At 44.3% G+C, this 14,700-nt stretch overlaps 1 protein-coding gene across 1 annotated transcript in view; it reads left to right on the top strand.

The window, feature by feature from the left end:
• The window catches only part of DUSP16 (dual specificity phosphatase 16), a 101,036-nt gene extending 89,075 nt beyond the window's left edge, over positions 1–11,961 (top strand). Inside the window, exons 6-7 of the mRNA XM_011993638.1 lie at positions 5,876–5,999; positions 8,188–11,961. Coding sequence (XP_011849028.1) covers positions 5,876–5,999; positions 8,188–9,370 — 1,307 coding nt within the window. The 3' untranslated portion in view covers positions 9,371–11,961. The remainder of the gene's footprint in view (positions 1–5,875; positions 6,000–8,187) is intronic.
• The last annotated feature ends 2,739 nt before the right edge of the window (positions 11,962–14,700 follow it).

Raw genomic sequence — 14,700 nt, forward strand, 5'->3', positions numbered from 1 at the left:
AAAAAAAAAAAAGTGGAATTGGCCCGGCGTGGTGGTGGCTCACACCTGTAATCCCAGCACTTTGGGAGGCCAAGGCGGGCGGATCAGGAGGTCAGGAGATGGAGACCATCCTGGCTAACACAGTGAAACCCCGTCTCTACTAGAAATACAAAAAAGTAGCATGGTGTGGTGGCAGGCGCCTGTAGTCCCAGCTACTTGGGAGGCTGAGGCAGGAGAATGGAGTGAACCCGGGAGACGGAGCTTGCAGTGAGCTGAGATCCGGCCACTGCACTCCAGCCTCGGTGACAGAGCAAGATTCCATCTCAAAAACTAAAAAAAATAAAAATAAAGTGGAATTGGCCAGGCATAGTGGCTTATGCCTGTAATCCCAGCACTTTAGGAGGCCAAGGCAAGCAATTACTTGAACCCAAGAGTTCAAGACCAGCCTGGGCAACATAGCAAAACCCTGTCTCTACCAGTGCACCTGTGGTCCCAGCTATTTGGGAGGCTGAGGTGGGAGGATTGCTTGAACCGGGAGGTGGAGGTTACAGTGAGCCAAGATTGTGCCACTGAACTCCAGCCTGGGCAGTACAGCCAGACCCTGTCTCAAAAACAAAAATTGAAAATATGTGTATTAAGCCCCGTACTATAATTTTCACCTGTGAGGGGAATATTCTGTTTAATGCTTTTGGAACTTTGAGTAATTCCAAAACACTTGTCTTTTTTTCAAGATTTCCAGGTTTCTGAGGGTTTCATCTTCAGTTAGGATTCATTCTATGAAACATGTGAAGATAAATGACTTAGTTCACATTAAAATAATCACAAACAAATGGCCAGGTGGCTCACGCCTATAATCCCAGCACTTTGGGAGGCCAAGGCAGGCGGATCACCTGAGGTCAGGAGTTCAAGACCAGCCTGGCCAACATATAGTGAAACCCGGTATACAAAAATTAGCTGGCCGTAGTGGCACACGCCTGTAGTCCCAGCTACTTGGGAAGCCGAGGCAGGAGAATCGCTGGAATCCAGGAGGAAGAGGTTGCAGTGAGCCAAGATCGTGTCACTCCACTCCAGCCGGGGCAACAGAATGAGACTCTATCTCAAAAAAAAAATAAAAAATAAAAATAAATAAATAAATCACAAACCCCCACAAGTTAACACACACCTCCCATTGTACTTCTAAACAACGTTCAGCAAATCATTCAGTTTTTGCCTCTTTAAAAATAACAATTGGCCGGGAGTGGTGGCTTATGCCTGTAATCCCAGCACTTTGGGAGGCCAAGATGGGGGGATCACCTGAGGTTGCTGGAGTTTAAGACAGTGTGGCCAACATGTCTCTACTAAACATATAAAAATTAGCTGGGTGTTCTGGCAGGCACCTGTAATCCTAGCTACTTGGGACGCTGAGGCAGGAGAATCTCTTGAACCTGGGAGGCGGAGGTTGCAGTGAGCTGAGACCACGCCATTGCACTCCACCCTTGGCAACAGAGTGAGACTTCGTCTCAAAAAAAAAAAAAACCAAAACCAGTTATGGTTAACGTTCCCATTGCATGTCACGTTGATCCAGAGACACTGGCTCTAATTTCAGCTAAAAATCAGATTTCAAAATCTGTCTAGAAAAGAACATGGTTTTCTTAAGTCATGACAATAAGTAGGCTTTAGGAGAAAAAGTTTAAAGTTTAGGAGAAAAGAGTTAGAAGAGAAGAGAGAATATGAATAAGTTTGCTCCCAACTTACTTTCTCCTTTAATGACAGATACTGGGGTCATCATGTCACTGTCATTCATACAAAAGAACTTTAACTGCTTTGTAACTTGGTTAAACACATGCACACAAAACACATACTATAATGTATTTGTAATATCTGCAAATACTTACCAGTATTTCATTTGCTTGGTCCTATTAGAGCCATCATCCTTATCCCACCCAAGTAATTCAAGGCAAAATCTCCAGGCCACTTTTTGAATTCGGCCCGTATTCACTATAATTGCTAGTCCTCTCCTCCATGGCGTTTTAAGCCATGGTTAGTATGACTTACAGGCTCATAGGGATTTTTTCTTTTCTTTTTGTTAGATTAGATTCTGGTAAGTCTTCGGGTTTGTTGGAGGGACTCAGGTTCATGTGGAGTTTTGTCTTTCTTTCTAGTTAATGTGCTAGTAACAGAGTTTGCCCATTTGTATTATGCGATACTCATGAGGTGCCCCCAAACCCAGCTGTGTATACAGCCTCTTGCTTCCTCTTCACTGTCTCCTGGGCTCTTGCTCCAGCTCTCCCATGCCCAACTCGTGACTGCATGGACACAACATAGAGAGGTGATTAGGACCATGTATTTTGGAGGCAAACTGTCTGTATTTGAGTCCTTCCTACCCTGGTTATTAAGTGAAGTGGTTTGAGTAAGTTACTTCAAACTTCTGTGCATTTCAGTTTCTTGATCTGGAAACTGAAGATAATATACCTACCTTATAGGAATACTGCGAGGATTAAAATAGATAATGTAAAATGAAAAAAAAAAAAGAAAAAAAGTAAACCAGAAAGAGAAAATAAAAATAAGTAAAATAGACAACGTTATGTGCACTGAACACCTTGTAAAGTACCGGACTCATAATTGGCTGTTAATAAATATTTTAAAAATTGTTACCTGAAGTTTCTCCTTTTTTCTGTCCTTTGAGCTGGACTCTGTAACCCCTCTTAGTTATGACTTCCTTCTTTTTAGCCTTTGTAACTTCCCATCCTCACTACATCTTTGCCCTTTTCATGTGCAGTTCTCTCTCCCCTTTGTTAACCTAGATTTTAGCCTTAATTTCAGTAATGGCCACCTGCCTGTTTCCAGTTTTCATCATCATTGCCTTCTTGTTCTTTATTCAGAAACCTGAAGAGGCTCCTTAGTTTTGTACATTAAAAAGGTAGCCTTGGCCGTGTGCAGCGTGTGTAATCACAGCACTCTGGGAAGCGGAGGCGGGAGGATTGCTTGAGGCCAGGAGTTTGACACCAGCCTAGTCAACATAGCAAGATCCTGTCTCTATAAAAAAATTTTTTTAATTAGCCAGGCATGGTGGTGTGCACCTGTAGTCCTAGCTGGGAGGCTGAGGCAGGAGGATCGCTTGAGCCTAGGAGTTCATAGTTACAGTGAGCTATGTTTGCACCATGGCACTCCAGCCTGGGTGAACAGAGTGAGACCCTGTCTCAGAAAAGAAATGTAGCCCTTAGCCTAACATTCCCAACACCCTCCAACACCTGCTTCCCGCCTTTGAAACCTTCTCTCTGGTTACTTCTCCAAGGCAGGATGTTTTCTGAGCACTTTGCTCAGTCCCACCACAGGGCTTTCTTGCATTTCCCTTCTCCTCTCTGCCAGGTCTGTGTGTATTAATTCCTTTGCTTGAAGACACAGTTCAGGGCTCATGTCTCCCAAGATGCGTGCTGATGAACCTCAACTCCAGTATAATCACTTGTTTTTTTCATTTTTAAAAGACGTCATCAAAAGAGTTGTGGTTATAAAAACAGTTGTAAGCACATTGCAGAAAATTTGAAAAACAGAGAAAAGGAAACCTATAACCTCAACGTTGTAACACATGTTACTGTCATTGTTTTATTTCCTTCCAGCCTTATTTTTTATTAAAATCGCTTTAAAAATATGTATAAGCCAGTATCAGCTAGATGCCTACTATGTGCCTAGTGTTAAATCTTTTGGGGGATTGTTAGAAGCAAGCAAGATCCTTCTGGGTCCTTATAATCTAGTTTTTGAGAGTATTTTATTTAATTTTATTTATTTATTTATTCATTTATTTTTTTTTGAGACGGAGTCTCGCTCTGTCGCCCAGGCTAGAGTGAGTGGCGCAATCTTGGCTCATTGCAACCTCCACCTCCTGGATTCAAGCAATTCTCCTGTCTCAGCCTCCTGAGTAGCTGGGACTACAGGTGCCCACCACCATGCCCAGCTAATTTTTATATTTTTAATAGAGATGGGATTTCACCATATTGGTCAGGCTGGTCTTGAACTCCTGACCTTAGGTGATCCACTGACCTCAACCTCCCAAAGTGCTGGGATTAGAGGCGTGAGCCACCACGCCCGGCCGAGATAATTATTAAAATTAATGAGAGAGTATTGTCAACGTTAAAAAACAAAAACCCAGACTACTTCCAGTAAGGATTTGAAGCAGTTTTCAATAATAGGTTAGAACCGAAAGATACACATATTCTCACACATACTCATTAAAATGAGATAAAGGAGCAATAATCAAGTAATAAGGGGCTAGGAAATGTACAGTAACTGACAAAAAATCTGAATTGCTACTTCCTATTGAAATTGAGTAGAAACCTTAGCTTTGAGCTTCTTAGCAGCGGGGCAGAAGGGGAAGGAAACACTGAGAGTAACGTGGGATAAATGATAGCTGAGAAGGAAGGGGACGCTGGAGGCACAGGAAGGCATGAGACTGTGTACATGAGTTTCTATGTTCTTATTTGTAGAGCATACAATTCTTTGTTTGAGTGTTGCTTGGTATTCATTTGTTATTGTTTTATTGTGTTTGGTTTTCCTATCTAGAAGGAAGCTGCTTGCTGCTTGATTATTCATATACTACCCAAAACCTCTATGTTGCTTTATATATGATGAATAATTGTTATATATAATAATCATTGCACTAGAAACTTGTAAGTTTATATAAGTTATGTATATTTATAACATAGGCAGTGAGATTGAAGAGCCTTGTATTATTTAACTGCCAAAGCAAGATTCATTGCGTATCTGTGAATCGTAAGAATTTTAACAGAAGGTTCAGTAGACGTTTGGTAGTATCTACCAAGAATGAAAAGGGGGAATTCAGCTTCATGACTGAGCACACATGTAATTATTTAGAATTAAGGTAGTCATGGAACTGGCCAAAATGTTAGTGGCTTCCAGGCTGTGTGAATAACCTCATCCCCTGCCACATGTACATACTGTTAAGCCCCTCAGCAGTGAGAGATGGCAGCACTGCCTGGATTTCCCTGGTTCTTTGGTTCTAACAAAGTGTCCATGAGTCCTTCCACCGTGGTGTGGGGAATTGAGGTAATGCAATAAAGACAATAGCTCCTGGGTATCAAGGAAGGGATAAAAGTTCTCTTGGATCTCATTAAAGTGAATGGCTAAACCTGATTCATAGCATATACAAGGTTTTCTTCTAAAATTTAATAAATAAAGTTGAGCCATTTTATGACATACAGAAAAGTTGTCTGAAGAAAAATAAGGAGGCCAGGGGCATTGGCTCACACCTGTAATCCCAGCACTTTGGGAGGCTGAGGTGGATGGATCACTTGAGGCCAGGAGTTAGAGACCAGCCTGCCCAACATGGTGAAACCCCCACTCCACTAAAAATACAAAAATTAGCCAGGCATGGTGGTGCACACCTGTAATCCCAGCTACTCTGGAGGCTAAGGCAGGAGAATCACTTGAATCCGGGAGGCGGAGATTGCAGTGATCCGACATCACACCACTGCACTCCAGCCTGGGCGACAGAGCAAGACTATCTCAAAATAGTAGTTAATAATATTAATAAATGTAATTATATCTCTTATGTAATCAGGGAAAAATTTGAAGTGTCACATAACAGGAATAAATTAAACATTACCCATATCTTAGGGGAAATTACTAACATAAGCCAGGAAACCCGAGTTAGTAATAGCTTATTAACAGATTGCTTATTAACAAATAGTTTTGGACCCCAGTTGCCCTGCTGGGGTCAGTGGTGAGGGAATTACCTTCCCCTATCTCCTGAAAAGAATTTTGCAAGGATAAATATGATGTACACAGAGGAGATTTGCGTAGAGGTTTTCAGGTGGAAGACATTGAGTAAGTAAATGGAAACAAGATTTCACTGCTGAACAAAATGGTTAGTAGTGACCTTTCTTGCATTTGACTCATACAGAGAAAGCAAAAGCCTCCAATGGATGTGTCCTAGTGCACTGTTTAGCTGGGATCTCCCGCTCTGCCACCATCGCTATTGCCTACATCATGAAGAGGATGGACATGTCTTTAGATGAAGCCTACAGGTGAGGGCAGGAAAGTGTCTTCTGTGACTGGCTTTTCATTGGACCTGAAACATAAAGAATTATGAGGATGGGTAACCAAAGTAAAGCAGGTCATGATTATTTTAGTCACACTTTTTACAGGTTACTGTGGATTTTTTAATGATCTTGCGAAGATTGGAAAAGAATGCTGTTTTACTGTGTAGCATTAATTCTGCCCTCACATGTGTCAGATTCATCCTCAGCCACTTTTTATGTTTAAGGAACAACAGATGTAGGCAGAGATCTCTATCCTGTTACATGAGTTTATGGCTTTCCCTAAATGCAAAAGTATCCTTGGTGTAAATGTGCCTATGAGGGGGAAGCTGTAATGGAATGCTCACTGCAGAGTCTCTGTTCTGCTTCGCACTTTGGATTGCTGGGAAGAAAAAGCCTAATACATGCACACATGAACCAGATAACTGTCAGACTCCATTCTTCAGTAAAATGCCCCACATTCTAGAGTCGGCCAGGTTGTGTGTGTGTGTGTGATTTTGACTGGGTTGCCTCCAGTCTCTGATGAATCTGATTCCCCTGCATGTCTCGTTGGGTAGAGATGGTTCATTGTTATCTGATCAGGAATCAAAAATAGAGAGACTTATGCGGCAGGCCTGATTTAACAGTTGCATTTGTTTTTCCTCAAATTGGAAAGTTTGGAAAACAGAAATGAGCTGCCCAAACACCATCCCACGTAAGTCAGGAGCCTGGAGGAGACGGGTCCTCTGGTCATCCGCATGAGCTCTCATGCCCCCGTTCAGGCCTCCCTGAAGTCCTCCTGCTCCATTTAGAAATCAGAAGAAAAGGCACCCTTATATCACGCTATGAAGTCTCATTATGAGGACCCTACATTTACACTAGTTATTCTTGAGCCAGTTATTTCTATTTTTGTGAATTTGCTTAGGTTACTTGATTTCCACGTTTACTTTTTGTTTTTCTTGTTCCTTATTCAAATGCAGATTTTCAGTGTAGTTCTACTCCTGCATCACCTGAAAAGTATCCATGAGGCGCAGGGGCTGCTGAAGAATTTGTCTGTTATCTCTGAGTCTTTATTTCCTCCATGAAACATGAAAGCCATCTAGTATTAGTTTTCATCCTTTGATGAATCTTTTTTAACATGGTGGTTACAAAAGTGGACCCAGATATTTGACCAGCCTGGTTTTGAATCCAGCACCGTCATTTAGTAGCTGTGTGATTTTGGGCAAGTCACTTAAGGACTCTGTGTAGCTAGCTATTTGATGGGGATAATGACACCCACCTGATGATAGGGTAGTTTTGAGGATTAAATGACGATTCAGTGCATAAGCATAGTGCTTAGCACACAGAGACCACTTTGTCATGGTTATTCTGTCTTGTTGACTATAAAAAGAAGTGTTGCTTTGATACTTTGATCATCTGATACCATTTTCTTTTTGTCATTAAATTTAAAATGTGAACTGTCTTGAGAAGTGACTGGTGACTTTGAGAGGGGATGACATTGGAAATTGAAGGAGAGTGGCTGTTACACTGTACTTTTGTTGGTAGCACTGGTGTGTGTGTCAGGGCTGTCCTTGGTGGTGAATAATCATCTCTTGGCCAGGCTCACACCTGTAATCCCAGCACTTTGGGAGGCCAAGGTGGGAGAATCACTTGAGCCTAGGAGTTCAAGACCAGCCTGGGCAACACACTGAGACCCTTTCTCTACAAAAGAAACTTTAAAAATTAAAATTAGCCAAGCATGTAGTCCTGTAATTCCAGCCACTCAGGAGGCTGAGGCGGGAGGACTGCATGTGCCTGGGAATTCGAGGCTGCAGTGAGCTATGATCATGCCACTGCACTCCAGTCTGGGTGACAGAACAAGACCCTGTCTCTTAAAGACCACCACCAACAAAACCCCATATCATCTCTTATCAGCTGCATTTGGAGCCCTGGGCCCTTGAAAATGAGGCAAAAACTAGAGCCTCTGGGGCCCAGCTGCCTCTTTCCGGGCGTACTCCAGGGATGCGTGCAGAGCCTTCCCAGTGCCTAGGGCCTTTGTATTCTCCACCTTGAGGCGTGTCCCTGAACTTTTAAACCAATCACCTTTCAAAGTTTTTGAGGTCTGCCTGATAATTCCCTATCTCATTTATTCACTTAATATTCATCAGATAAAGTGTAATTGTGAAATTCGGGTTTTTGTTTTTTCCTCTCTCTGTAGATTTGTGAAAGAAAAAAGACCTACTATATCTCCAAACTTCAATTTTCTGGGCCAACTCCTGGACTATGAGAAGAAGATTAAGAACCAGACAGGAGCATCAGGGCCAAAGAGCAAACTCAAGCTGCTGCACCTGGAGAAGCCAAATGACCCCGTCCCTGCTGTCTCAGAGGGTGGACAGAAAAGCGAGACGCCCCTCTGTCCACCCCGTGCCGACTCTGCTACCTCAGAGGCAGCAGGGCAAAGGCCCGTGCATCCCGCCAGTGTGCCCAGCGTGCCCAGCGTGCAGCCGTCGCTGTTAGAGGACAGCCCGCTGGTACAGGCGCTCAGTGGGCTGCACCTGTCCGCAGACAGGCTGGAAGACAGCAATAAGCTCAAGCGTTCCTTCTCGCTGGATATCAAATCAGTTTCATATTCCACCAGCATGGCAGCGTCCTTACATGGCTTCTCCTCATCAGAAGATGCTTTGGAATACTACAAACCTTCCACTACTCTGGACGGGACCAACAAACTATGCCAGTTCTCCCCTGTGCAGGAACTATCGGAGCAGACTCCTGAAACCAGTCCTGATAAGGAGGAAGCCAGCATCCCCAAGAAGCCGCAGACCACCAGGCCTTCAGACAGCCAGAGCAAGCGATTGCACTCGGTCAGAACCAGCAGCGGTGGCACCACCCAGAGGCCCCTTTTATCTCCACTGCATCGAAGTGGGAGTGTGGAGGACAATTACCACACCGGCTTCCTTTTCGGCCTGTCCACCAGCCAGCAGCACCTCACGAAGTCTGCTGGCCTGGGCCTTAAGGGCTGGCACTCGGATATCTTGGCCCCCCAGACCTCCACCCCGTCCCTGACCAGCAGCTGGTATTTTGCCACAGAGTCCTCACACTTCTACTCTGCCTCAGCCATCTACGGAGGCAGTGCCAGTTACTCTGCCTACAGCTGCAGCCAGCTGCCCACTTGCGGGGACCAAGTCTACTCTGTGCGCAGGCGGCAGAAGCCAAGTGACAGAGCTGACTCACGGCGGAGCTGGCATGAAGAGAGCCCCTTTGAAAAGCAGTTTAAACGCAGAAGCTGCCAGATGGAATTTGGAGAGAGCATCATGTCGGAGAACAGGTCACGGGAAGAGCTGGGGAAAGTGGGCAGTCAGTCTAGCTTTTCGGGCAGCATGGAAATCATTGAGGTCTCCTGAGAAGAAACACACTTGTGACTTCTATAGACAATTTGTTTTTTCTTGTTCACAAAAAAATTCCCTGTAAATCTGAAATACATATATGTACATACATATATATTTTTGGAAAATGGAGCTATGGTGTAAAAGCAACAGGTGGATCGACCCAGTTGTTACTCTCTTAACATCTGCATTTGAGAGATCAGCTAATATTTCTCTCAACAAAAATGGAAGAGCAGATGCTAGAATCCCCCCTAGACAGAGGAAACCATTTTATTCAGTGAATTACACATCCTCTTGTTCTTAAAAAAGCAAGTGTATTTGGTGTTGGAGGACAAAATCCCCTACCATTTTCACGCTGTGCTACTAAGAGATCTCAAATATTCGTCTTTGTCCGGTCCTTTCCATAGTACACCTTAGTGCTGAGACTGAGCCAGCTTGGGGGTCAGGTAGGTAGACCCTGTTAGGGACAGAGCCTAGTGGGAAATCCAAGAGAAATGATCCTATCCAAAGCTGATTCACAAAGCCACGCTCACCTGACAGCCGAGGGACACGAGCATCACTCTGCTGGACGGACCATTAGGGGCCTTGCCAAGGTCTACCTTAGAGCAAACCCAGTACCTCAGACAGCAAAGTCGGGGCTTTGACCACTACCATGTCGGTAGCCCGTTTTCTAGGCATTGTGAATAGGTAGGTAGCTAGTCACACTTTTCAGACCAATTCAAACTGTCTATGCACAAAATTCCAGTGGGCCTGGATGGAGGTAATTTTTTTTCTTCTTCTCAGCTTTATGAAGAGAAGGGAACTGTCTAGGATTCAGCTGAACTGCCAGGAACCTGGTAATCATGATTTAAGCTAAGGTTGGGAGGCTAACAAGTCTACCTCCCTCTTTGTAAATCAAAGAATTATTTAGAATGGGATTGTCAGTCCTTTAAATATAAAGATGAACTTGGTTTCAAGCCAGATGTGAATTTATTTGGGTGGTAGCAGACCAGCAGTACCTTCAGGTTCTCAGCCAAAGTAGACGTGTTTGCCCTTTCTGCTTCACTGCATGGATACAGTTGGTAAAATGTAACAATATGGCAGAATTTTATAGGAAACTACCTAGGGAGGTAAAGTATGGGAAGATTAAGAAAGGTATAAATTGCTGAGGAGAAGCAGGAAACCTATTTCCTTAGCGGCTTTTATCCCCTCGGCACGTGATGGGGCTGGTGTTTCTGTAATTGCCTCAGACTTTCGAATTTACTAGTAGGGCTGAGAGAGACTTTAGTGAGGAAGGAATATTCAGAATAAAACTGTTGAGAAAGCTGAGAAGACCACTGAGTTTGGATCAGTCACTGTGAGTAGAGTGCAAAGCCATGGCCAGGCTGTTTCTGGAAACGCTGGCCGGCATGTCTTCAGTGGAAAGGGCACATCAAAATGGAGCGAGAGCAAGTCCTCAACTTACAATCACGGTATGGAATCGGTCCTGGCAGCTGAACATAGGAGGTCACTGGAACAAGTACACAAGTGATAGTGCAGATCTGCCTTCAAACAGCCTCCTGGCTTGAGTTTTATCAGCTACAATGTGGGTCGTCTTTTGAAGCCTTAATTCACGACAGCAGCTTTTTGGGGGTGGGGGTGGGGCTGGGCGGGTGTTGTCATTGTTCTTTCCCTTCCTGTAAGTGTCGCTAGTTGCTGCCTCGTATCTCAGGTTTTTCTCTGTTTGAGAAATGGACAGTTTTTTGACCAGGATGTGACTTCATGTTTCCTATGGTGACTTCTAAAACCAGCACAGAATGATATGACTCAACACAGACCGACTTGGTCATGGGATGATGAGCCGCACAGACATCACTAGTTGTGCACAAATAATGTACTATGATGGGGTGTAAAGTGAAGGCAGAAGAGGGTCAGCCGCGTTATGATACTGGGAAAGTGCTGGTCAATGATTTGAGTTAATTATATACATTGAAATCTTTAGTCAGACATTCTCGATTCACACAGTAATTTTTGATGTTATGTACACACACACCAAACGTGTAACAGCTCACCACCTCCAGAATGCGGTCATATCCAAAGCATGTTGAAGGAAAGCAGGAGCTCCTTGCTAAGGAGGTTTCAGGAGGTTTGGGGGACTTGGTTTTAAGGAGCTTCTGTCATTTAGGGCTTCTCTTGGCCATGGTCCCCTTCCGTCTGGAACTGTGATGTAGTCACACCCTACAGCCTTTAGTGCTGGTTCACTAGTGTCAGATAATCAGTTCTTGGAAGCGAGACTGCGAGGCGAAGGGGTGGCCTCGGAGGCGGGCTCCGGAGCTGCTTGGGTGTCTTTAGGTGGGGTGGTGGCTGGCTCTCTTCAGCATGTAATCGGGGAAACCCTGGCGTCTACTAGGGGTGATACAGATGGTGATTTTAAAGAGCAAAACTAGACTTCTATGTGAGGAATGCTGGAAAATGATTTAGGACGTGTAAAGTTAGATGGAAAGACTGTAAATGTTTAATATGAATATAGTGTTCTTTTGAAGGCCAGCTGTTGAACGGTTAAATTGTGCATTTCTCATTTTGATGTGTCATGTATGTTAATGTATGAAATGATTAAATAAAATCAAAACTGGTACCTGTTTATACATAAAGATGAGAAAAGACCTATCTTTGCAGCCATAAACTCGGTGGGAACACCACCACCCAAGTTGCCGAAGGGGGCAGTGGTGAAACCTGTCCTGTTCTTCTCACGTAAATGAGGATTTAGCTCAAAATAAAGTGGTGGTGTCATCAGGTTTATCCTGTGTTCTGTCATTCACACGGAACACCGGATCATTAGCTAAGTTTAGTGCCAGCCTTCATGCTTTACTGTGTACATGAAATGCACACTATGGCGTGGAAGCCTAAGGCACTTGGTCAATGTTTTCTAGCTGACTGACTCCAGAACACACAAGTACATGGTAGGAAGAAAAAGGCCAGCTACATACTCATGGTCCATTTCGATAGAACATGTAAATGATATTATGATTCCTACAGGAAAAACAGGAAGGGCAATTGTTGAAGAGCTGTCCTCTGTCCTTGCCACATACCTCTCAATGACCTCTCTGCTCAAGACACTAGATTTGATGACTTAGGAGACTAGAAGCTTAGTCTCATAAAAAATAGGCATTGAAGGAATAAAGCTTCAGTGCAAGCAGATGGAATAATGACTATAGAAAGACTCACAGGTGACCTTGAGGTTGGTTGACTTGAAGTTACATTTAAGAAAATTTATAAGAAGGATTGGGCTGGGTGAGCTAGACCGGAAGAGCTGTCTTGGCCGGGACCCCGCAGAAAAGAGGTGGACGTGGGATACAGGAATAAATGGAATTAGAATCAATCAGCCTCCAGAGACAGGGTAGCAGGAGGAACAGTTGTTTCAGGGAGAGGCTTCCAATGAGAAGATGCAGATCTTGGGAGAGCCTGAAGTTCAGGCCAGTTACTGACAGAGCTTGGAACCCCTTTGCGACCAGCCTCAGCAGGCTCTTGTTGGAGGACTGGTTTGGATGTGACAACTACAATTAGACCAGGAATTAAACTAAGAGGGGAGGCCAGGCACAGTGGCTCACGCCTGTAATCCCAGCACTTTGGGAGGCCTAGGCAGGTGGATTACCTGAGGTCAGGAGTTTAAGACCAACCTGGCCTACCTGGTGAAATCCCGTCTCTGCTAAAAATACAAAAATTAGCCGGATGTTGTGGTGGGTGCCTGTAATCCCAGCTACTTGGGAGGCTGAGGCACAAGAACTGCTTGAACCCAGGAGGCAGAGGTTACAGTGAGCCGAGATTTCACCATTGCACTCCAGCCTGGGCAATAAGAGTGAAACTCCCATTTTAAATAAAAAACAGAGGGGAAATTAGGAAGGTGTAGATTGAGATGTGAAGAAAAATATGGCAAAATTGGAGCTGAGTGTCCAAAGAGATTATGTGAAGGGTAGAGGGTGTATATGGGACTAGTTGATGGAAACTTTTTAGCTTCAAAACATTCACTGTTACTTTGTCTTAAATACTCCTCTGGTTTTGTTGTTCTGAGAAGCAGGAATGTTTTAGATCTAGTAAACAAAATTTGTCTACGTATTTTTTTCTGTGAATATTAGTCTTCTGCATCTATAAATGGAAGCGGAAAGTAAACTATTTCTAGCTTCTGTGGGACCCACTCATCCTTGAACAGCCTAATGATACTTGGTTATATCTTTAAAGCTGCAGAATCAACTGGAAAATCACAGCACTGTCCTGGGAGATATTTACAAGTCAGTCATATTGTTGCACTTTATTTGCAGAGACAGCAGTATGCGTTTATGTAAAAGCAGTTTCATTCTTTTGGTTCCAGCTCAAACACTAGAATCAGTTTGAAAATGCTGTTCCACAGGAAATGCAGGATGTGACCTTGTAGAAGCAATGTGACAGGCAAATAGGGTCACCTGAAGAGCATTCAGTAATGGTCTGGGTTCTCTTTGGTCGGAATTATGATAACTTCAAAGACCAGACTGAAAGTACTTGGTGCAGAAAAGCTTTTAGCATAACTCGCCTCAAGGAATGAGCCTTGATTGGTGAAGAAAATGGGGTCATCAGTAAATTCCATCAGATCTTACACTGACATTGATAACCCTGGAAAAATTCCGGAGGCATGGACACACACCAGCAAAACGCTGGTCACCCTCGCAAGCAGCTACATCTAGTTGCCAACTTTTTTATCTTTTTGGTTTGAAGCATGTGGATAATTATCTGGCTACCCTTTCCCTCTGCAGCCATAGCATTTCAATGGATGACACATGCCTGGTGTGTCCAAAAAACCACAAGAAATTCAGTATTATTGATGACAGCAGTCCCCAACCTTTTTGGCACCAGGGACCCATTTCATAGAAGACAATTTTTCGACAGACAGGGAAGTAGGGGGTGGTTTCTGGATGAAACTGTTCCATCTCAGGTCATCAGGCATTAGATTCTCATAAGGAGTGCAAAACCCAGATCCCTCACATACGCAGTTCACAATAGGTTCGTGCTCTTAGGGGAGTCTAATGCCGGGGCTGTTCTGACAGGAGGCGGAGCTCAGGCAGTGATGAGAGTGACGGGGACGGCTATAAATACACATGAAGCTGGCCGGGCGCGGTGGCTCGCACCTGTAATCCCAGCACTTTGGGAGGCCGAGGCAGGAGGATCACGAGGTCAGCAGATCGAGACTATCCTGGCCAACATAGTGAAACCCCGTCTCTGCTAAAAATACAAAACATTAGTCAGCGTGGTGGCGGGCGCCTGTAGTCCCAGCTACTCGGGAGGCTGAGGCAGGAGAATGGCGTGAACCCGGGAGGCAGAGCCTGCAGTGAGCCGAGATCGCGCCACTGCACTCCAGCCTG

Source organism: Mandrillus leucophaeus, unplaced genomic scaffold (assembly GCF_000951045.1).
Source record: "Mandrillus leucophaeus isolate KB7577 unplaced genomic scaffold, Mleu.le_1.0 Scaffold431, whole genome shotgun sequence".
In the NCBI taxonomy this organism is placed as follows: Eukaryota; Metazoa; Chordata; class Mammalia; order Primates; family Cercopithecidae; genus Mandrillus; species Mandrillus leucophaeus.